The 24,427-nt window shown below is 39.6% G+C and overlaps 1 protein-coding gene across 1 annotated transcript; it reads left to right on the top strand.

Annotated features, from left to right (window-relative positions):
• Window positions 1-557: 557 nt before the first annotated feature.
• On the top strand, window positions 558-23,951 carry LOC119805900 (killer cell immunoglobulin-like receptor 3DL1). Its single transcript, XM_038317665.2, has 9 exons — window positions 558-591; window positions 825-860; window positions 4,220-4,501; window positions 5,673-5,978; window positions 8,025-8,318; window positions 9,065-9,103; window positions 23,067-23,192; window positions 23,660-23,706; window positions 23,808-23,951. Exons 1-9 carry the CDS (start codon window positions 558-560, stop codon window positions 23,949-23,951), a joined length of 1,308 nt encoding a protein of 435 aa, XP_038173593.2.
• The last annotated feature ends 476 nt before the right edge of the window (window positions 23,952-24,427 follow it).

Genomic DNA, 24,427 nt, shown 5'->3' with positions numbered 1-24,427 from the left:
TGATAGACACAATAGGATTGCTGTTATAACATGACTAATATTCATTGGAAATTTTGCAAAGAACAACAAAGGAGACATTGCATCTCATATTTAAAAAGCAACAACTTGCAAACATTTAGTACAATAATCAAATAATTGATGATTTGAATGAAAAGGTGTTGGGTCCAGGATGCAACTCAATTGTAATCATGGCAGATTCTGTGGCTGAACAATTTATAACTAAACAATTTCCAAAAAGCTGTGTTAGTCTGAGACTATGGTAAAACGGGGAGTGTTTGTGAACCCTCCTATATAGACCACCCCTTTAATCCAAGCACTTGTTGGGCACTCTCCAGTAGACCTTTGAATTGAAAACCAGCCTGCTCTACAAAGTGTATTCCTGACTAGCCACGGCTACAGAGAAAACATGTCTGGAAGAAAATTCATAAACATGGGGTGAAAGCGGATGTGCTATGTTGGTCAGCTTTCCGTGCTGTGGTTAGATAAATACTTCAAGACTCTCATGACATCCTGTATGTTTTATTCCAGCTCTGCCTCTTGTGATCTAAAGAAGCACCATGCTCTCTGTGCTCAAAAGCATTGTGTGGCTTGGTGAGTCCTACTGGGAATAAATGGCGTGGGGTGTCAGGGTGGAAATATTAGCCTAGAAGACTGGAACTGACCACAGCAGAAACACTAGCTTCCATGGTGGATACTGGTTAATGAGTTCATCTTAACAAAGCGGTCTCTAATTCTAATGTATGGAGGCCCAACAGGGATGGGGAGGTCAGAAGGCTAGGCTGTTGAAAGGAGATAGATCATCCATAATGAGTTTTTCTTTTCAGGCTCCTTCCTAATCCTGAGGATGTTGGCACAAGCAGGTGAGTCCATTGTTAAAATCTTGAGTTACTACCCATCCCAAAAAATAGGTTTTATTATAACAAGAGATCAGAATCACAGTGTGTTGTCTTGTGGCTTCTGTGAATGGCTCCTTGGTGAATCTTCTGAACTGTGAAGTTATGATGCCAGAATCCAGCCTCTCAGATCTGTCTGAGATTGTCCCAGACACTGCCCCTGGATGAGAAAGGCATCAACTTTGTTCAGATAAGCATTTTCTCATCTTTTCAAGAAAGGATTTCTCTGTGTATCTCTAACTATCCTAGAACTCACTTTGTAGATCAGACTGTCCATGAAATCAGATATTGGCCTGCCTCTTCTACCCAAGAACTATGATTAAAAGTATGGTTCAAAAAACATGGAGATTAATCAATTGTTTTAAAATCTATTTTGCAACACTCTAACCTAACCACCTCCACATACTTTGAAATTTTGATGCTGTAATTTATGACTTTCTATGTATATTTGTCACTTGAAAAACCATTGAACTTGCTGTTTTTGTCTTCAAAGATATATACAAATGATAAAATATGTATATCTCCAGCACAATATTGCTACCTCTTATTTTGACTTGCTATTAGTGAACTACTCTACATTCTCTATGTGAAGATGCTTCCATGTAACTCATTAGCAGCCTTTTCTTTCTGCTTGAAGAACTTCACAGCATTTCCTGTGCTTATGGTGATTGAACTCTGCTAAAATTTTTCTGAGAAATTCATTATCTCTTTTTCCGAAGGCCAGTGTTGTTGATATTTATAGGCAGGTTTTTTCTCCACTCACCTCATTGAATGCATCATCCTTGTTTCTTAGGACCTGTAGATATTTTCTCTGAAGTATGATAGTAACTGTACTGGAAGCCCCTCACTTGGTTTTTACTTCTTTTTTAATTCTGATATCAGGATCTCTTATGATAAAATATGTTCTGTGATTCTGATTATTTCAATTCAACTTTTTGTGTGGTTGGACCTTCTTGGACCTGATCATGTTCATTTTACTTCTTTTCAACAGTGTGATAGCATTGCTTCTCTATGTTGTTTCTGTTTTTTTAATTAGTTCTGTTATTTCTATCTTTTTCTTAATATGTTAATGATTCTTTTAGAATTTTATACAATGTGTTTTAATTACATTTATCCCCCTGTCTAACCTTATCCTAGTTCTATCTCCTCCCCTATACACCCAAGGAAGCCTCTATAATTCTTTATCCTTTCTTGAATTTTTATGACTGATAATTTGGTATTAAATGGTATCAAAAAATCTTGTCATTCTTCATTGCTTTTTCATTCAGGTTCTGTATTTACCCATAAGACTATATAATGCCTGATCTAGCCTCACTCATTCTCCTGTTGTATCAAGTATACTATTGAAACACTCTATCAACATTTTTTCCTCATTTTTTATTAAAGATTTCAATCTCCTCCCCTCCTCTTTCCCCTTCCCTCCCCTCCCTTGCACCCATACCCCCACTCCCTCCCTCTCCAGGCCAAAGAGCCATCAGGGTTCCCTTCACTATGTTAAGTCCAAAGTCCTCCCAACTTCCCCTAAGTCCAGGAAGGTAAGCAACCAAACTGACAAGGCTCACACAGAGCCCATCCATGCCGTACAGTCAAAGCCCATCGCCATTGTCCTTGGTTTCTCAGTGCTCCTCCACTGTCAGCCACATTCAGAGAGTCCGGTTTGGTTGCCTGTTCCATCAGTCCCATTCCAACTGGACTTGGTGGTCTCCCGTTAGTTCTGTCCCACCGTCTCAATGGGTGAACGCACCCCTCACGGTCCTGACTTCCTTGCTCATGATCTCCCTCCTTCTGCTCCTCATCAGGACCTTGGGAGCTCAGTCTGGTGCTCCAATGTGGGGCTCTGTATTTAGTCTAACTTGATAATGTAGTTGGGAAAACTAGTTGCAATCATGAACAGGATGACCTTGACATCAGTTTTGCTGGTTTAACTAGCTTACTTCTTCTGTTTTAAGATCAGATGATGTTGCTACTTTGGCTTCTGGGTCAAATAAGATCATTGGACATACTTCACAATCAGGGCCAGTCTCTCACTGGCATCCATGATCACCTCTGCTGAGGAGTGCTGCAAAATATCTATACTGGCTAGAGTCTATATACTCCTCACTGAAGTGTTTTGCTATTTGTCTCTTCTCTCATGAACATCCACCATTAAATACAGAACAACAACCAAGATTCATGGGCTGACAATCATAAGTTGAAATCCTTTTTTATCATTAAGTGACCCAAGTATCACAGAAGGCTATACTCTTGAAGTTTCATATGCAAGAAGCCTTGAAATGGTGTGGAAACTATATGTCTGCCTCTAACCTATATCACTCTTAGTGTTTAAAATGAGTCAGTATGACCTCTGTAAATGAATGTCTATACAACAGTATATAAGGGACAGTTAGAAGGATTCGTTCCTCCTATTTTGTTGTAGATTTTCTTTATTTATTTGGTCTATGGGCTCATTCACCCTCATTCCTGAGGTCTGGGATGCTTACAATTTAATTTTAATCTAAGTATTGTTAGATTTCTAGAGACTGTGAAGTTGAATCAAGAGCATGCCTTTTCTACTGTCTTAGTGTGCACAGTTCCCATCTGTCTTCTCACATATTAATCTTTCCCACTTGTCAACTGATGTAGCTTCTTTTTAGATTACATTTTTATAACCAAATTTACTTCATTATTTAATACTTACTAAGAATTCTCAGTTAATGTATCTTATCATAGAATGATATACATTATGTATGTTGTAGTTAGGGAACACCCATTACATGAAAATGACACTACTGTGTATACGACTTTTCTTGGGAATATATAACACAGGAAAATCTGTTCACCACATAAAGGTAACACGGAACAGAACAAACAATGATGCAAAAACGTTCAAATAGGTAAATTTGTGAGTTTACTGATATTACTAATAGCAGTATGATTGAGAACTTATTTGCAAATATAGGGGAGGACTCAAAAGCATTATTGAAAGCACATCTCACTATGGGTGATTATGATGAAAACCAAAACCCTGGAGCTCCCTGCATTACTTTCAGGCAGATAAACTGCTGTTTGATACCACCTCTTAAAATCCAGCAGGACCAGTAGCTTACTGTTTCTGTAGAAATAGAAAGGTTCACTTTTGAACTTTGCAAGTTCAACTTTCCAGTACATATGATATGTGTTCACTTCCTGAATCCCCTGAGTATTTCAGCTTCTAACTCTGAAATAAGGATGTTGCAATTCAGAGAAACTTGTTGTACAAAGGACCATGAAGAAGTGAAAACTGGAGACTCAGATGTCAGGAATGAAGGGGGATCATTAATTATTTTACTCCGTGCATCTTCATGCAGGAAGTCATGACAAGCCTTCACTGTCTGCCTGGCCAAGCCCTGTAGTCCCTAATGGACAGCATGTGGAATTTCGTTGTGACTCTAATAAGTATACCACATTCAAGCTGTACAAAGAATATGGAGACCCTATCCCTCAGATCCATGAGAGAATATTCCAAAAGAGCCTTCTCCTGGGTCCAGTGACAAGAGCATATGCAGGAACCTACAGATGCTATGATTATAATTGTCAATGTCCTAGTGAACTCTCATCACACAGTGACCCTCTGAAGATCATAATTTCAGGTCAGAGATCATGTTTGGATTATCATTTCATTTTCTCAAATCTCCACACAATAGAATTTTCAGGACTAATTTTAGGCAGAGTCTCAGTATCACAAAGTAATATTCAACACAGGCAGTTGGATACCTTGGTGAACAAAACATAAACACAAGGATGTGTATTTTCTTCTCCCTGAGACTTCGTGCATGTTAAGGCAGTGTTAAGGAGTATTAAGTCAGGGATAATTTGGGCTTGAAGATGGAATCCCGGTATTAACAGTTTGACATCAGGATAGGAGAATAGCCTGAATTATCTAGGCTCTATAGAAAAACAAGGAAGCATAAAACTAAATGAGGAAAAATACTATTATAAGCATAATTAACATTATGAGGGAAACATCCTAATGCTAACTCTTACAGTGGAGGAAGGGTCCAAGTGCCAATAAAAGCATGAGGATTCTAGAAACTGGAAGGCACAAAGTAATAAATACTTACCTAGTGATTTCAGCAGTAACATTCCTGCATATCACTTATTTATGCTATTTCAGCTTGTTTCAGAGTTCTGGTTTTCACAACACGTGTTTTTCTTAAGAATCACATTTGTGATTAATTGTTATGATAGCAATTGGAAACTAAAACAGGAGTCAATGTCAAGGCCAACTTAAGAACTGGGCAGGGAAGTGTAGAGGTCACTAAATCAGCAAAGTAATATATTCATTTATTGTAGGAAATAATACTCATGATACCATATTTGAATAGCCTTACAGAATTTTGAACCATAGAAAAGTTCAGCAGAGATTTCCTAATACCTACCTTCACTACTAATTATCTTACCTTGCCAATGATTATAGTCATTCAAAAGTATCATTAAAAGGACTAATGAAAGAACCCAGCCAAAAGCTTGCCATGTTTTCTGCCTTCCCTGAACATAGAAAAGAGCAATAGTGGCTAGAATAGACTGGTTCAGCAGACACTTTCTCCCAACAAACCAGTGAGAAAATACTGTACTGCTACCAGAGTCACCAAAGTCAGAAATAATCAGAGAAAGGTGGAAAAGATTGTGTACAAAGTTGACATAAACACAGACAAGGACACTGGGACACTGACAGGAAAAACATAAGGTGGAAAACCATAGATTTTCTGGGATATATAGACTGAGGTCAGGTTCTTACTCACAATCTCTCTATTTCTATAGGAATCTACAGGAAGCCTTTCCTATTGGTCCTGTCAACGCCCCTGGTAAAATCAGGAGAGAAGATAACTCTAGAGTGTCATTCAGAGATTATGTTTGACACTTTCATTTTGACTTCACATAGAAAGCAAATAATCAATGGCTCTTTCCAGCTTCCCGCAAAATCTCATCATGGGAGGTTCCATGCCAACTTCTCAATAGGTCCTGTGACACCTGACCATGCTGGTGTTTACACATGCTATGGTTCTTATAACCAAACACCATATGAGTGGTCTGAATTCAGTGACCCTGTTGACATAAAGATCACAGGTAAGAGGGTGGCTAACTGGTCCTCATCCTCTTTGTGATACAGAACTGTTATTCTATAGACTTGACATCCTGGGAGGTGGTGGGAAAAATGAGGTGGGGGGGAACTTAGAGAAAGGCATCCTTGGTAAATATATTACTGACATAAACACTGAAAACTGACACACAAGAAAGACCATTGGTTAATATAAAGCCCAGATACAGAGAGGTCAATGGAGTCATACCTAGAGGGAAAGAGAAAGGGGTGACTCAGTGAAATTGATATAATCAGAGACAATGACATCCTTCTACTAATATTCAATAACATCAACACTTCAGAATTGGGTTTACTTTCCACCTCTTCAAGTCATCTGTCAGAGGCATAAACATGTCATTTTTCTGATATGAGTTTATGTGCTGAGTGGGGCTTGTTTTTTAATGAATATGAGGTCTGGATAAAAATGGAACACATAACATTTTACCTAGTTTGACAGTTCTTCAATTCCTGTAGTTGACTTATTATTCATCAAAAAATAGCATAACCATGGGTAATTGAGCAGACCATCAAGTGCTGTTTGTTCTCTGCATTTTCAAACTGTTGTCAGTCTATGTTCCCAAGTTATTCAGACATTCTAGGATGAGTGAAAAAAATTTCTAACAGTTCCCCCTGGGATACACAGAAATAAATAATGCAGAGGCATGGAAATACAAACAAATAGTAAGGGAGACGGGGGGACTGAAAGAAAGATGCAAAGATAGAAAGGGCTGAGGAAAATGTAAGCATGGCATGTGTGGGAAGAGAAAACCTGCAAAAGTCTTAAGTTTGAGTGGAAGATTTGAAAGTAGAGATGGAAAAAATAATTGTAAATATTGGATAACTTAAGGCAGAGATATGGAGGTTGATGGAAGATTATACTTGACAAGTATACACACAAAGAGTATTAAGTGAGAGATCATCGGAAAACAAACACCACATTAATAGAATATCCTGCATTTGGAAAAGAGATCCATTAACACAGATATGAAAAAGATACAAGAAAAAATTAATTACTTAGAATGAGGTCAGATTCTACATTTTTAATATACAAAGGATAAAGAAGTTGTAGGTCATGAAATTGGGAAATAACCATGAGAATGGGAAGGAGATTAACAAAGAGGGATGTATAAAGAGGAAGAATATATATGCCATGGAAGGCTAAATGCAGAAAAGAACCAGCAAAGGTATAAGGGAGGGAATTGGAAAGAAAATGAACAAAATGTACTATATGTGATGTCTTAATGAAGTACATTGATTTATATGTTAATAAAAACAAAATAACAAGCCGGGCGGTGGTGGTGCATGCCTTTAATCCCAGCACTCGGGAGGCAGAGGCAGACGGATCTCTGTGAGGCCAGCCTGGTCTACAAGAGCTAGTTCCAGGACAGGCTCCAAAGCCACAGAGAAACTCTGTCTCGAAAAACCAAAGAAAAATAACAAGTACCTCTAACTAAACCCATTGTTTAACAGAATATTTGGAAAAACTTAAAAGTATAAAAAATAACAAAGGAATGGGATCAGTGGAAGTTGAGGGACAAGCGAGAATGATAGCATAAGTGTGATTAAGATTACATATATAAATATATGTAACAACACTGAAAGGAAAAGAGGCCATGAAATAATGTAATTATATTCTAATTTCAATTTTTTAATGAAAACAAATATAAAAATATATTACATATTTGAATGTTCAATAATAAAGCCAATTGTTTCTTAAGTTAAATATCTGTTTATAAAACAAATATAAAAAGAAAGATGGTATGAACCTATGCATATAAAGGTATAAATTACCAAAAATAAAACTGAGGCAAATGTATGATTATAGGATTGATGTTAAGTCAAAGAATCAGTAAGATAATATAGAAGAAAAGAGGGAGATAGAAAGAAACAGGGAGGTAGAAAAAACAAGACATGAAGGTTGAGCTTGAGAGAGAGTGATCACAGAAATGGAAGCAGGGAGACAGAACTCTGAGGAGTGATTGAACACTGGTAAAGAATTGCCCCTCTAACTCTCTCTGCCTCCTTTCTTCCAGGTTTGTACAAGAAACCTTCTCTTTCAGCCATAAGGGGACCTGTGGTGATGTCAGGAGAGAACATGACCTTGTCCTGCACCTCTGACTATCAGTTTGACATGTTCCATCTGTCCAGGGAAGGGGTACCTCAGGGACATGGACTGCCTGCAGAGCAGAGCCACAGAGGGACATTCAAGGCCAACTTCCTACTTGTTACTATGATCCAGTCTGGGACCTATAGGTGCTATGGCTTTTTCAGGAACTCTTCCCATGTGTGGTCATCCCCAAGTGACCCACTGTACATTTCTGTCACAGGTAAGAAAGTCTTATATATTCATCATGTCTTTTGACTAATGAAACTCTAAAACCATTTCTGAGAACCATCCTACTGATAATGGAGAGACTCAGTAAATACACATATACATAATCTGTATATTATGTATACACATATACATATATACATATATATATATATTTGTGTGTGTGTACATATACACTTAACAATATTAATAAAAGACAAAGAGGCTATCAAGATAAGGAAGTGTGTAGGAAAACTTGAAAGAAGGCTACCTGGGTGGAGCTGGAGAGATGACAGGGATAGAGTAAGAGATACAATTATATTTCATTTTAAATTTTTTTATTTATTTTGAGAATGAATATCATATCACAAAATAATAGACAAGGTGTTTCCCCAACAATCCTTATCCTGATTGGTCAACCACACTGGAATGTGTAGGTCTCCGGGGAGAATTAAAAAGAGGTCAGGACAGACTCATTAGGGATAAATTTTCAATCAGTTTGGGTAGGTCACAGATGGAGCAGTCCTGATCTCTGCCTCACATAGATATCTCCATGGTATTCCCATTGACACATCACAATTTGAAAACAAAACTTCAAAGCAAACTACCTAATGGCATCATATAACACTAAAGACTCAGCACTAAGAGGTGGAGTGAGTGCTACTTACTATCCAAATCCAAAAGACTTTCGAAACAGGGAAGGTACAAAGTCTTTGATGAACCTTCTCTCTCTTCTCTCCCCTTCCCTAGTAAGCTCATCAAGAAATTGTACTTCATGCATCAAACCAGACTCCAAAACTAGTGAGTAATTTTTCCTCTTCTCTGTCATGGAAACGTAGGGACCAAAAACTCTTGGGTTCATGTTTTGACTCAGATCCATCACAGCTCAGTAGTCTTAGGATTATCATCTTCTCTCTCTGATTCTTATAACTCACAACATCAGAAGTTTTCGGGAGTAGAGTGAAAACTATGTCTGAGATCTCCTACAAGTGAAAAGGAGAGCATATTTTACTCCCTTCCAGGAATGATAAACTGCTCATTCTATTTCAGTTCCTCCTGGAGAAAATGTTATGAGGCCTGAGAGAGGAAGAAAGTGAGAAGAAAGGATGGTTTTATAAAAATATTGCCTATGATGGAATAGACTTGACTTTACTTTTCTCCTGAGAGACAATTCTTTGTTTGGCTCGAGAGTGTTGTAGATATAGAAGTTGCTAAACAGATTAACTGAACACTACTACCAATCTCAGATTAAGATAGTAAACACATGACCTCTACATGGTGTCCTTCAGGTCTTTGCCATATGCATAATGCATATATGTTCATGGAGGTGTAGACTTCTGAAGGAGCATGGTCATCTTACTAGCAACAACTCTCCTAAAACTGACACTCCTCTTCCCAACAGTTATCAATTGCCTACAGCCCCTTGACCAGGGGTAGGACATCATGTCCACCTTGTCTTTCTGTGCCGGGAATTTATCTAGTTTGAACTTGCATCACTCTTGGGCTTGCTACCATGACCTCTTGGAAAGTTTATGTATTCAACTGTCCTGCAGTGTACAGAAGACAGTTTCCTTATAGTCGTACAGAGCCTCTTTTGCAATCTCTTCTTCCATCACTTTCACAATGATGGTGAATATTTGGAGAAGGATATATGATATAGATGTCTCATTTAGGGCCAACAATTCTATGATCTCTTATTCTCTGCAACTTAACCCAACTGTGGGTATCTCTATTGATCACCATCTATCACAAATATAGACTCCACTGCTGAGAGGTGAAAAATGCATTAAAATATGGTTATAATAATAACTCATTAAGAGTCGGTTTAACACTATTTCCATTGAGATGCATATTATTAGTAGGTTCTCTATCAAGACTCTTGCCCTAAAAATATCATATTAATCATCCTTCAATAAATAAATGCTGTGGAACAATCATCTTTTATCCTGTCACTTGTATTATTTTTAATCAAACACTGATTGACTAGTAGCCAGGCAATAAGTATAGGTGGGGCAGTCAGGCAGGAAGTAGTGGTAGGACAATGAGAACAGGAGAATTCTTAGAAGAGGGAAGAGTCAGTCTGAAGGAGTCAGTCTGCAGTCATCAGCCAGACACAGAGGAAACAAAATGAGAATACCTCACTGATGAAGGTACCAAGCCATGTGGCTAACACAGACAAGAATAATGGGACAATTTAAGATGTAAGAATTAATTAATAAGAAGCCTGAAATAATAGGCCAATTGATTTATACTTAATGTAGACTTTTGTGTATTTCTTTTATTTTTCCATTCAGAAATTTACACTTCCTCCCCTCCTCCCATTCCAGTCTCGCTCCCTCACTCACCCTCTTCCCTCCCTCTCCCTCCTTAAGAGAAGGTAGAATACCCTGCCTGTGGGAAGTCCAAGGCCCTCCCCCTCCATCCAGGCCTAAGAAGCTGGGCATCCAAATAGACTAGGGTTCTAAAAAGCCAGTACATGCAGTAGAAACAGGCCCCAGTGCCATTATCAATGGCTTCTCAGTTTGCCCTCATTGTCAACCACATTCAGAGAGTCTGGTTTGATCACATGCTCATTCACTCCTGGTCCAGCTGGATTTGGTGAGCTCCCATTAGAACAGGCACACTGTCTCAGTGGGTGGACCAACCCCTCATGGTCCTAACTTCCTTGCTCATCTTCTCCCTCCTTCTGCTCTTCAACTGTACATTGGGAGCTCAGTCCATTGCTCTGATAAGGGTGTCTGTCTCTGTCTCCACCCATTGCCCAATGAGGAGTCTATGGTGATATTTGAGATAATCATCAGTGTGATAGTGGGGCAAGGCCAGTTCAGGCACCTTCTCTTCTGCTGCCCAAGGACCTTGCTGGGGACATCCCTGTGGACACCTGGGATCCCCACTAGAGCCAATTCTCTTGCCAACCCTAAAATTGCTCCCTTAATGTAAATATTTTCTTCCTTGCTCCTGTATCAGCCCTTCCTCCATCTCCACCCTCCCACTCCCCAAAGCTCTCCCCAGTTTTTCCCTTCTTCTTTCTCTCTCCCCCTCACCCCATCCCCCAACCAAACACCTACATCTACCCACACCACCATGCTCCCAACTTTTGCCCGGTGATCTTGTTTGCTTCCAATTTCCAGGAGGATCTATATGTTTTTCCTTTGGTTCACCTTGTTATTTGGCTTCTCTAGGCTTGTGAACTATATATAGGCTTAATGTCCTTTGTTTATGGCTAGAGTCCACTAATGAGTGAGTACATATCATATTCATCTTTTTGGGTCTGGGTCATCTCACTTGCGATAGTGTTTGCTATTTCCATCAATTTGCTTGAAAAATTCAAGATGTCATTGTTTTTTACTGCTGAGTAGTAGTACTCTAACATGTGTATATTCCACACATTCTTTATCCATTCTATTGACGGGCATCTAGGTTGTTTCCAGGTTCTGGCTATAACAAATAATGCTGCTATGAACATAGATGAACAAATGCTTTTGTACTAAGATTGGGCATCTCTTGGGTATATTCCCAAGAGTGGAATTGCTGGGTCCTGAGGTAGGTTGACTCTCAGTTTCCTGAGAAACTGCCACACTGATTTCCAAAGTAGGTTGCACAAGTTTCCATTCCCACCAACAACGGATGAATGTACCCCTTACTTCACAACCTCTCCAGCATAGGCTATCATTGGTGTTTTTGATTTTAGCTATTCTGACAGGTGTAAGATGGCATCTTAGAGTTGTTTTGATTTGCATTTTCCTGATCACTAAGGAGGTTGAACATGACCTTAAGTGTCTTTTGGCCATTTGAACTTCTTCTGTTGAGAATTCTCTGTTCAGTTCAGTACCCCATTTTTAATTGGATAAATTAGAGTTCTAATGTCTAGTTTCTTGAGTTCTTTATATGTTTTGGAGATCAGACATTTGTCTGTTGTGGGTTTGGTGAAGATCTTTTCCCAATCACTAGGTTGCCTTTTTGTCTTAATGACAGTATCCTTCAGTTTACAGAAGCTTTTCAGCTTCAGGAGGTCCCATTTATTCAATGCTGCCCATAATGTCTGTGCTACTGGGGTTATATGTAGGAAGTATTCTCCTGTGCCCATGTGTTGCATTCTTCCCACTTTCTCTTCTATTAGGTTCAGTGTGGTTGGATTTATATTGAGGTCTTTAATCCATTTGGACTTGAGTTTTGTGAATGGTGATATATATGGATGTATTTTCATTCTTCTGCAAGTTGACATCCAGTTATGCCAGCACCATTTGTTGAAGATGCTTTCTTTCTTCCATTGTGTACTTAGCTCCTTTATCGAAAATCAGGTGTTCATAGGCTTGTGGGTTAATATTTATTTCTTCAATTTGATTCATTGGTAGGTAAAGTCTCTGTTTTTATGCCAATACCAAGCTGTTTTCATTACTGTAGCTCTGTAATAGAGTTTGAAGTCAGGGATGGTAATGCCTCCAGAAGTTCCTTTATTGTATAGGATTGTTTTGGCTATCCTGGGTTTTTGTTTTTCCATATAAAGTTGATTATTGTTCTCTCAAGGTCTGTGAAGAATTATGTTGAGATTTTGATGGGGATTGCATTGAATCTATAGATTTCCTTTGGTAGAATTGCCATTTTTACTATGTTGATCCTAGCAATCCAAGAGCATGGGAATCCTTCCATTTTCTGGTATCCTCTACAATTTCTTTCTTCAAAGACTTAAAGTTCTTTGCAAATAGATCTTTCACTTCCTTGGTGAGAGTTACCCCCAAAATACTTTATGCTATTTGTGGCTATCGTGAAAGGTGATGTTTCTCTGCTTTCCCTCTCTGCTTCTTTGTTCTTTGTGTATAGGAAGGCTACTGATTATGGAGGTGATCTTGTATCCTGCCACATTACTAAAGGTGTTTAGCAGCTATTGGAGTTCTTTGGTAAAGTTTTTGGATTTAAGTACACTACCATATCATCTGCAAATAATGAAAGTTTGGCTTCTTTCTTTCCAAATTGAATCCCCTTGATCTCCTTATGTTGTCTTATTGCTATTGCTAGAACTTCCAGCACTGTAGAAGGAGTTGTGGGCCACTTCCAACCACCCAGCTAGCTTTACCTCAAATAATTACATGGAAACTATATTCGTTTGAACATGGCCTGGCCCATTCGTTTCAGCCTCTTACTGGCTAATTCTCACATCTTAATTAACCCATTTCTATTAATGTGTGTAGCACCATGAGGTGGTGGCTTACCAGGAAGATTCTAGCCTGCATTGATCTCATGGAGGAGAGGCATGGTGACTGCCTGAGGCATTTGCCTCCCTGCTTTCTTCCTCCCAACATTCTGTTCCGTCTTCCCCACCTACCTATGTTCTGACCTATCAGGCCAAGCAGTTTTCTATATTAATTAACCAATGAAAGAAGACCCTCCTACGTCACAGCACTATATTGAAGATGTATGGAGAGAGTGGACAGCCTTGTCTTGTTTCTGATTTCAGTGGAATGGCTTTGAGTTTCTCTCCATTTAATTTGATGTTAGCTGTTGACTTGCTATATATTGCTTTTATTATATTATGTATGACCCTTGTATCCCTAATCTCTCCAAGATCTTTATTATAAAGGGGTGTTGAATTTTGTCAAATGCTTTTTCAGCATGTAATGAAATGATCAAATGGATTTTTTTCTTTCAGTTTATTTATATGATGGATTATATTGATAGATTTTCGTATATTGAACCAGCCCTTCATCTCTGGGATGAAGTCTACTTGATCATAATGGATAATTTTTTACATGTGTTCTTGGATTCAGTTTGCCAGTATTTTATTGAGAATTTTTGCATTGATGTTCATGACTGAGATTGTTCTATAATTCTCTTAATTGGCTGAGTTTTGTGTGGTTTTCGTATCAGGGTAACTGTAGCTTCATAAAAAGAGTTTTGCAATGACTCTTCTGTTTCTATTATGTGAAGCACATTAAGGAGTATAGGTATCAGCTCTTCTTGGAAGTTCTGGTAGAATTCTGCATTAAAACCTGTTGTGATTAGTGGTGCAGGAGAATTGTCTGTATTCTGTCAATCATGTTTTAAATAAACGCTGATTGGACAGGCAGGAAGTATAGGTGGATCAACCTAGTCAGGAAGTAGAGGCAGGGTGAAGGAGAACAGGAAAACACTGGGAAGGTGGAAGCCCATTCCTCCCCAGTCCTTACCAAATCACTTAAGAAGTAAGATGTAACCTGCCCCACTGAAAAAGGTACTGAGCCATGTGGTTAACATAGATAAGAATAATGGTTAATATAAGCTACAAGAGCTAAGAAATAGCCTGAGCTAATGGGCCAATCAGTTTTATAATTTATGGAGATCTCTGTGTGATTTTCTCTGGGACTAAGCAGGTGTGGGACTGGACAGGACAGAAACCCCAACGAGCTGGCCCGCATGTTACAGAATGCCATTCACATAGATAACTGCATCCACAGAAAGCTGAGAAAGCTTGGGGAAAAATAGAGTAAAGCATGTTTTCTTTCTTTATTTCCTCATTTTTTTATTCAAGATATCCATCTCCTCGCCTTCTCCTCCCCCCTCCCTCCCCTCCCCTCCACCCACATCCCCACACCACCTCTCTCCAAAGACAAAGAGCCATCAGGGTTCCCTTCACCATGTTCAGTCCAAGGTCCTCCCAGCTCCCCCTAAGTCCAGGAAGGTGAGCAACCAAACTGACAAGGCTCACAGTGAGCCCGTCCATGCTGTAGAGTTCATGTTCATTGCCATTGTCCTTGGTTTCTCAGTCCTCCTCCACCGTCAGCAACATTCAGAGAGTCCGGTTTGGTCCCCTGTTCCATCAGTCCCATTCCGACGGGACTTGGTGGTCTCCCATTAGATCTGTCCCACCGTCTCAATGGGTAAAAGCACTCCTCGTGGTCCTGGCTTCCTTGCTCATGATCTCCCTCTTTTTGCTCCTCATCAGGACCTTGAGAGCTCAGTCTGGTGCTCCTATGTGGGGCTCTGTCATTTTCTCCATCCAATGCCAGGTGAAGGTTCTATGGTGATATGCAAGATATTCATGAGTATGACAATAGGATCGGGACATTTCTGGCACCCTCTCCTCAGCTGCCGAAGGAACTAGCTGGGGGCGTCTTCCTGGACACCTGGGAACCCCTCTAGAGTCAAGTCTCTGCCAACCCTAGAATGGCTCCCTTAACTAAGATATATAATTCCTTGTTCCCATATCCACCCTTCCTATATCCCAACCATCCTATTCCCCGAAGCTCTTCCCATCCTCCACGTCACACTTTTCTCTCCCCAGCCCCCCATCCCTCCATCCCCCCCACCCATTATATTCCCATTTTTTGTCCGGCAATCTTGTCTACTTCCAATATCCAGGAGGATAACTATATATTTTTATTTGGGTTCACCTTCTCATATACCTGCTCTAGGATTTTTTATGAATTATAGGCTCGATGTCCTTTATTTATGGCTAGAAACCAATTATGAGTGAGTACATCCCATGTTCATCTTTTTGGGCCTGGGTTACCTCACTCAGGATGGTGTTTTCTATTTCCATCCATTTGCATGCAAAATTCAAGATGTCATTGTTTTTTACCGCCGAGTAGTACTCTAATATGTATATATTCCACACTTTCTTCATCCATTCTTCCACTGAAGGGCATCTAGGTTGTTTCCAGGTTCTGGCTATTACAAATAATGCTGCTATAAACATAGTTGAACAAATGCTTTTGTAATATGATTGGGCATCTCTTGGGTAAATTCCCAATAGTGGGATTGCTGGGTCCTGGGGTAGATTGATCCCAAATTTCCTGAGAAACCTCCACACTGCTTTCCAAAGCGGTTGCATAAGTTTGCATTCCCACCAGCAATGGATGAGTGTACCCCTTATTCCACATCCTCTCCAGCAAAGGCTATCATTGGTGTTTTTGATTTTAGCCATTCTGACAGGTGTAAGATGGTATCTCAGCGTTGGTTTGATTTGCATTTTCCTGATTGCTAAGGAGATTGAGCATGCCCTTAAGTCTCTTTTGGCCATTCGAACTTCTTCTGTTGAGAATTCTCTGTTCAGTTCAGTGCCTCATTTTTTAATTGGGTTAATTAACATTTTAAAGTCTAGTCTCTTGAGTTCCTTATATATTTTGGAGATCAGGCCTTTGTCTGTTGCGGGGTTGGTGAAGACCTTTTCCCAGTCAGTAGGCTGCCTTTTTGTCTTAGTGACAGTGTCCTTTGCTTTACAGAAGCTGCTCAGCTTCTGGAGGTCCCATTTATTCAATGTTGCCCTTAATGTCTGTGCTGCTGGGGCTATACATAGGAAGCGGTCTCCTGTGCCCATTTGTTGTAGAGTACTTCCCACTTTCTCCTCTAACAGGTTCAGTGTGTTCAGATTGATATTGAGGTCTTTAATCCATTTGGACTTGAGTTTTGTGCATGGTGATAGACACGGATCTACTTTCATTGTTCTACACGTTGACATCCAGTTATGCCAGCACCATTTGTTGAAGATGCTTTCTTTCTTCCATTGTGTGCTTTTAGCTCCTTTATCAAAAATCAGGTGTTCATAGATTTGTGGGTTAAGATCTGGGTCTTCTATTCGATTCCATTGGTCGACTTCTCTATTTTTATGCCAATACCAAGCTGTTTTCAATACTGTAGCTCTGTAATAGAGTTTGAAGTCAGGGATGGTAATGCCTCCAGAAGTTCCTTTATTGTATAAGATTGTTTGGGCTATCCTGGGTTTCTTGTTCTTCCATATAAAGTTGAATATTGTCTTCTCAAGATCTGTGAAGAATTTTGATGGGATCTTTAAGGGGATTGCATTAAATCTATAGATTGCCTTTGGTAGAATTGCCATTTTTACTATGTTGATGCTCCCAATCCAAGAGCAAGGGAGATCCTTCCATTTTCTTGTGTCCTCTTCAATTTCTTTCTTCAAAGACTTAAAGTTCTTGTCAAATAGGTCTTTCACTTCCTTGGTGAGAGTTACCCCAAGATATTTTATGCTATTTGTGGCTATCGTGAATGGTGACGCTTCTCTGGTTTCTTTCTCTGCTTCCTTATCCTTTGTATATAGGAGGGTGACTGATTTTTTGAAGTTGATCTTGTATCCTGCCACACTACTAAAGGAGTTTATCAGCTGTAGGAGTTCTTTGGTGGAGTTTTTCGGGTCGCTTTTTTACACTATCATGTCATCAGCAAATAATGAAAGTTTAACTTCTTCCTTTCCAATTCGAATCCCCTTGATCCCCTAGTTTTGTCTTATTGCTATTGCTAGAACTTCAAGTACTATATTGAAGAGATAAGGAGAGAGTGGACAGCCTTGTCGCGTTCCTGAATTTAGTGGTATGGCCTTGAGTTTCTCTCCATTTAATTTGATGTTAGCTGTCGGCTTGCTGTAAATAGCCTTTATTATATTTAGGAATGATCCCCGTATCTCTAATCTCTCCAAGACCTTTATCATAAAGGGGTGCTGAATTTTGTCAAATGCTTTTTCTGCATCTAATTAGATGATCATATGTTTTTTATCCTTCAGTTTATTTATATGATGGATTACATTGATAGATTTTCGTATGTTGAACCAGCCCTGCATCTCTGGGATGAAGCCTACTTGATCATAGTGGATAATTTTTCTAATGTGTTCTTGGATTCTGTTTGCCAGTATTTTATTGAGAATTTTTGCATCGATGTTCATAAGTGAGATTGGCCTGTAATTCTCTTTCTTGGTTGAGTCTTTGTGTGGTTTAGGTATCAGGGTAATTGTAGCTTCATTAAAGGAATTTGGCAATGACTGTTCTGTTTCTATATTATGAAACACCTTAAGGAGTATAGGTATTAGGTCTTCTTGGAAGTTCTGGTAGAATTCTGCATTGAACCCATCAGGTCCTGGGCTCTTTTTGGTAGGGAGGTTTCTGATAACACTTTCTAATTCTTCGCGACTAACAGGACTATTTAGAGCATTTACCTGGTCCTGGTTTAACTTTGGTATATGGTACTTATCTAAAAAAGTGTCCATTTCTTTTACATTTTCCAATTTTGTGGCATACAGGCTTTTGTAGTAAGATCTAATGATTCTTTGAATTTGCTCTGTGTCTGTGGTTATGTCCCCTTTTTCATTTCTGATCTTATTAATTTATGTGTTCTCTCTCTGCCGTTTGATTAGTTTGGCTAGGGGTTTGTCAATCTTGTTGATTTTCTCCAAGAACCAGCTTTTTGTTTCATTGATTCTTTGGATTGTTTTCTGTGTTTCTATTTTGTTGATTTCTGCCCTCAGTTTGATAATTTCCAGTCTTCTACTCCTCCTAGGTGAGTCTGCTTCTTTCTTTTCTAAAGCTTTCAGGTGTGTTGTTAAGTCTCCAATGTGTGATTTCTCCATTTTTTTTAAGTGGGCACTTAGTGCTATGAATTTTCCTCTTAGCACTGCTTTCATAGTGTCCCATAAGTTTGAGTATGTTGTGTCTTTATTTTCATTATATTCAAGAAAGACTTGAATTTCTTTCTTTATTTCTTCCTTGACCCAGGTGTGGTTCAGTAGTTGACTGTTCAGTTTCCATGAATTTGTAGGCTTTCTGGGGGTAGCATTGTTGTTGAATTCTAATTTTAATCCATGGTGATCCGCTAATATGTTTTTGTAACTGTGGAAGTTTGCTTTGTTACCAAGTATGTGGTCAATTTTCGAAAAGGTTCCATGAGCCGCAGAGAAGAAGGTATATTCTTTCCTGTTTGGGTGGAATGTTCTATAGATGTCTGTTAAGTCTATTTGGTTCATTACCTCTATTAAGACTCTTAATTCTCTGTTAGGTTTCTGTCGAATTGACCTGTCCATTGGTGAAAGAGGAGTGTTGATGTCTTCCACTATCAGTGTGTTTGGTTTGATGGCTGCCTTGAGTTCTAGTAATGTTTCTTTTGTATAAGTGGGTGCTTTTGTATTAGGGGCATAGATATTTAGGATTGAGACTTCATTCTGATAGATTTTTCCTGTAATGAGTATAAAGTGTCCCTTTCCATCTCTTCTGATTGATTTTAGTTTGAAGTCAACTTTGTTAGAAATTAGTATGGCCACACCCGCTTGTTTCTTAGGTCCATTTGCTTGATAAACCTTTTCCCAACCCTTTACTCTGAGTAGATGTCTGTCTTTGTGGTTGAGGTGTGTTTCTTGTAAACAGCAGAATGTGGGATCCTGTTTTTGTATCCAATCTCTTAGCCGGTGCCTTTTTATAGGTGAATTGAGTCCATTGATATTAAGTGATATTAATGACCAGTGGATGTTAACTCTGGTTGTCATTTTTCATTTGGTAGTAGAGATTGTGTGTTTCCTTTCTTTGAGATGTGCTGGTGAAGGGTCACTAGATGTCTGAGTTATTTTGGGCAATGTTGGACTCCTTTGATTGTGAATTTCCTTCTATTACTTTCTGTAAGGCTGGATTTGTGGCTATGTATTGTTTAAATTTGTTTTTATCCTGGAATATTTTGTTTTCTCCATTTATAGTGAATGAAAGCTTGGCTGGGTATAGTAATCTGGGCTTGCATCCATGGTCTCTTAGTTTCTGCAAAACATCTATCCAGGACCTTCTGGCTTTCATGGTTTCCATAGAGAAGTCAGGTGTTAGTCTGATAGGTTTTCCTTTATATGTTACTTGACCTTTTACCTTTGCAGCTCTTAATATTCTTTCTTTATTCTGTATGTTTTGTGTTTTGATTATAATATGGCGGGGGGATTTTTTTTTTGATCCAGTCTATTTGGTGTTTTGTAAGCTTCTTGAACCTTAATAGGAATATCTTTCTTTAGGTTTGGGAAGTTTTCTTCTATAATTTTATTAAATATATTTTCTGGGCCATTGAGCTGTAATTCTTCTCCTTCCTCTATGCCTATTATTCTTAGGTTTGGTCTTTTTATTGTGTCCCAGATTTCCTGAATGTTTTGTGATGAGAATTTGTTGGATTTGCTGTTTTCTTTGATCATTGCATTTATTTTCTCTATGGTATCTTCAGAATCTGAGATTCTTTCTTCTATCTCTTGTATTCTGTTGGTTATGCTTGTTTCTGTAGTCTCTGTTCATTTACATAGATTTTCCATATCCGGCTGGCCCTCGGGTTGTGTTTTCTTCCTTGCCTCCATTTCAGTTTTCAAGTCTTGCACTGTTTCCCTTATCTGTTTGATTGTTTTTTCTTGGTTTCCTAGGATATCATTTACGGATTTACTCAATTCTTCAAACTTTTTGTTATTCTTCTCATCCATTTCCTTAAGGGAGTTTTTCACCTCCTGTTTAAGGGACTCTATTACTTTCATAAAGTCAATTTTTTCTACTTCTTCTTGATTAGTGTGTTCAAGTCCTCCTGTTATAACTTCATTGTGTTCTGGTGCTTTCATGTTGTTTTTCAAATTGTTGGAGGAATTCTTGCATTGGCGCCTGCCCATTTCTTCCTCTGAATAATCCCCTTTGGGTCTTCTTTGAGAAGTTCAATTCCCCCCAATGAATTCAATTCACTCACCCCAATGAATGATGGATCCTCTGGCAGACTGTCAGGTCTCCTTGCAGGCCAAGTTGCTCGCTGACAAAGGGCCTGCCTTGCTGGGGCAGGCTAATGAAGGAGGGGACCTCCCACCGGCCTGGGTGCACTCAATTCCAGGACCCCAGCGCCCAAACAGGCTGAGCTGTGGGATTTTGTGGCCCCAAAGATGGGAGGATGAGGCGGGGTAGGGGGTTCTGGGTGCAAGCTGGGAAGGGACAGGAAGAGAGAGGCAGTATCCGGGGAGAATAACCCCTGCAGGAAGAGCAGGAAGTGTGCGGGTGGTAGGGAGAGTTGGGGAATGTCGGTGGTCCCTCTCAGGGCAGCTGCCCGGTTCAGGCACTCACTCCTCACTCACCCCAATGAATGATGGATCTTCTGGCAGACTATCAGGTCTCCTTGCAGGCCAAGTGGCTCGCTGACCAGCATGTTTTCTTGGTAGCAGCAATTTCTTGGGTCTGCTCGGCTTGCTAGATGTAAGCGAGCACTCCCATTTAAGAGAGGCTTCCTGACTCAGCTTTAGCTGCAAAACCCTACAGATCTGTAAGAGGTCCTGCCACAAAACGCTTAAATGGTATTGATAAAAGCTGAAGGAATGCTTTCTGGTTTTTAGCGATAGCATGAAAAAAGCTGTGCTGTTTTAAAATGCCAGCTTTCTGGGCTGTTCTGCCAGGGCAAACTCTGACTCTTTCAGGCAGGTGGTCCAACTATGAAGCATTTGACTGTGGTTTGTGAGCACACTGAGGCAGCTTGCTTCCTGTCAGGGATCTTGAAATGCCATAGAGTTGTGACAATAAACATGGCTACAGCCAGTACCTCTGTCATGAGGCTGGAATCATAGAAAGCTAAGGAATGGGCTGGATCCAGCCGTCAAAGCAATGGCTTAAATTCTACCCATATTGCTTGTTAAATTAAAGATCATGTAGTCAGAAAAAGAGAGATGAGTAGTAAAAGAAAGATTCAAAGAATTTTTTGGATTTGCTGTTTTCTTTGATCAATGAGTTTATTTCCTCTATAGTATCTTCAGCGTCTGAGATTCTTTCTTCTATCTCTTGTATTCTGTTGGTAACACTTGCCTCTGCAGTTTCTGTTCATTTATCCAGCTTTTCCATATCCAACCATCCCTCGGTTTGTGTCTTCTTCATTACCTCCATTTCAGTTTTCAAGTCTTGAACTGTTTCCATTACCTGATTGATTGCTCTTTCTTGGTTTTCTTGGGTATCTTTGAGAGATTTATTTATTTATTCTTTCTTTTTGTTAGTCTTCTCATCCATTTCTTTGAAGGAGTTTTTCACATCTTGTTTAAGGGTCTCTATCACTTTCATAATGTTACGTTTAAAGTCTATTTCTTCTACTTCTTCTGGATTAGGGAGTTCAAGCCTTCCTGTTGCATGTTCGCTGGATTCTGGTGTTATCTTGTTGCTTTTCAGGTTGTTGGAGGAATTCTTGAATTGGCGCCTGCCCATCTCTTCCTTCAAATGTGGTCAGGAGAGTCTTGGCATCTTGGTCCAATCTTTGCTGTGGCTAACTGTGTACTTGGGGGTTTTTCTTGTTCTGCCCTCTCTTAGGTCCCCTCAGCATTGCAGTTGGCTCTAAGATTTCCTCCACCCTGAAGTAGGCTGTGGTGGTAGATCTAAGGGCCCTGCAGATGAAGAGGAGTACTTGGTGGCAAGATAAGATGGGGTAAATAGAGAAAGCCAGTAGCCAGGGGGAAGTCCTGCTGAATGGCCAGAAAGTTTAGGGAAGTGGAGGGGGCCTGTCCTCCATTCCCAGGGCATCTGGCTGGCCAAGGCAAGCACACACTTACCCCTTCAGATGGATCTCCTTGTACAGGAGCAAGGCCTCTTGCTGGCCAAGGACCTCACAGACAAAAGGGAAGGCTTGCTAGGTGCTGGCTCAGTGGAACAAAGAAACTCCTGCAGCAGTTACACTCACCACTTTTTTCCCCAGACCCTCAACCCTGAAGCAGGCTGAATTGGGGGATCTTATGACTCTGCAGATTGAAAGGGGTGCTTGGGGGCAAGCTGGGATGGGATAAGTAGAGAAAGGCAGAAGCCAGGGAGAAGCCCCGCTGAATGGCCAGAGAGTTTAGGGGATTGGAGGATGCCTGTGCTCCTTTCCCAAGGTGTCCAGCCACTGGCCAGGCATACATTTACCCCAACTTTTATATATTTCTTTAGACCTGAACAACAGCAGGACCAGACAGGACAGAAACTTATGTCAACAAATAAATACTATTAAATCTATCAAAATGGTGATCCTAAGACTTACCTCTTATTGGATTCATATCTTCCTCCAGATAACCACAAGAATAAGCATATACTTGTGGGGCTGTCAGCGACCTTGAGCCTTGTCTTCCTCATCATCCTCCTTTATTCTTGTTACTTCGTTAAAAACAATAAGTCTCAGGAACAAGCCAGTGAATGTCATCTGTGTAGAGTGAGAAAGCAAGACCAGAGAAATACAGGTGTGTTCTTCATTTACAAAAGGATACTTGGGCCAATACAGGTAAATTGAGGAAGGGTTTTCTAAACAGAAAAAAAGTCTTGCTCTTTCCCTTGGCTCTCAGATAACTAATTCCTCCATGCATTTCTGCATTTTCATATTCAAAATATGTTCTAATATCTAGGAGAAGATATTATAAGAAAGAAAAAGAGAAAGGAGAGATGGAGGAAGTAAGGGAGAGTGGGAGACTATACTGAAGGAAAAATACTAGGGTACAGCATTGTGGGATGGAATGGCAATTATAGAGTATAGATGTTTTGATTCTAATTTGTGGCAGGTGAATAACCATGGGTTTACCGTATCTCTCGCTAGTACTTTGATTTGAAATTATACTGCAGAAAAACTTTACTATGTTTGTTTGATTACATCTTTCCCCTAAAAATGCAGCCCCCGTGGACCAAGAATCTGATGTGAGTCCAACACTGAACAGGCAGGTGGGTCCTCTTGAGTCTGTTCTCTTCCATGTGTTTTAATATTTCTTCATTGTCTGCAAATTATGTGCATAAAACATTGCTTTAAGTTTACTCCTTTCTAGGACACTAAAAGACAAGAAGTTCAGGAGGTGACATACTTAGACTTGGATCGCATCTTCAAACAAAAATTGACCACTTCCATTTCCCAGATTCCCAAAGAATTTTCCACAGATCCCAGTGTGTACATGGAAGTCAGGAAATGTTAATCTGAGAAGAAAGATCTTCTTCACCCCATGACTTCTCACAGAACTGTCTCAACAAATCATCTATGGAGACCACAGACTTTTCTCCAACAAAGGCTAATATATGCAATGAAATAACATCTGGAATCTGAAGACAGAAGTCCTTAACTTTGGGACCATCCTTCACTATTCTAATACAGTTTGGAAAGTAGCTTTCCATTATTTAGAAATATTATGACCCTCATTAATCACTCCAAATAAATGAAAATTTAGTACTCTGTCCATGAGTCTCTGTTTTATTTCACTCTGGCAGAACTCTACAACCTAACTAGCAGTAAATTCTAGATCTACTCGAAGATGGAATCATGATGAGTACTTCACAATTCCATATCAAGAAGAAACTCACTCTTTTTTAGTATATATTTTGAATGCTTAATAATGTTATACAACAAACTGAATCTCATGACAATTCCTTTTTTGTGGGACTTGTGGTTGGGAGA

This window comes from Arvicola amphibius, unplaced genomic scaffold, assembly GCF_903992535.2.
Source record: "Arvicola amphibius unplaced genomic scaffold, mArvAmp1.2, whole genome shotgun sequence".
In the NCBI taxonomy this organism is placed as follows: domain Eukaryota; kingdom Metazoa; phylum Chordata; class Mammalia; order Rodentia; family Cricetidae; genus Arvicola; species Arvicola amphibius.
This window is presented reverse-complemented; position numbering and strand designations above follow the sequence as displayed.

Bases quoted from the DNA above. Each gene is read 5' to 3' on its own strand.
- LOC119805900 (XM_038317665.2), top strand. From the start codon at position 558: ATGCTCTCTGTGCTCAAAAGCATTGTGTGGCTTG. The intron at 5,979-8,024 runs GTAAGAGGGTGG...CCTTTCTTCCAG, and splicing joins TGTTGACATAAAGATCACAG to GTTTGTACAAGAAACCTTCT. The intron at 23,707-23,807 runs GTGGGTCCTCTT...ACTCCTTTCTAG, and splicing joins GTCCAACACTGAACAGGCAG to GACACTAAAAGACAAGAAGT.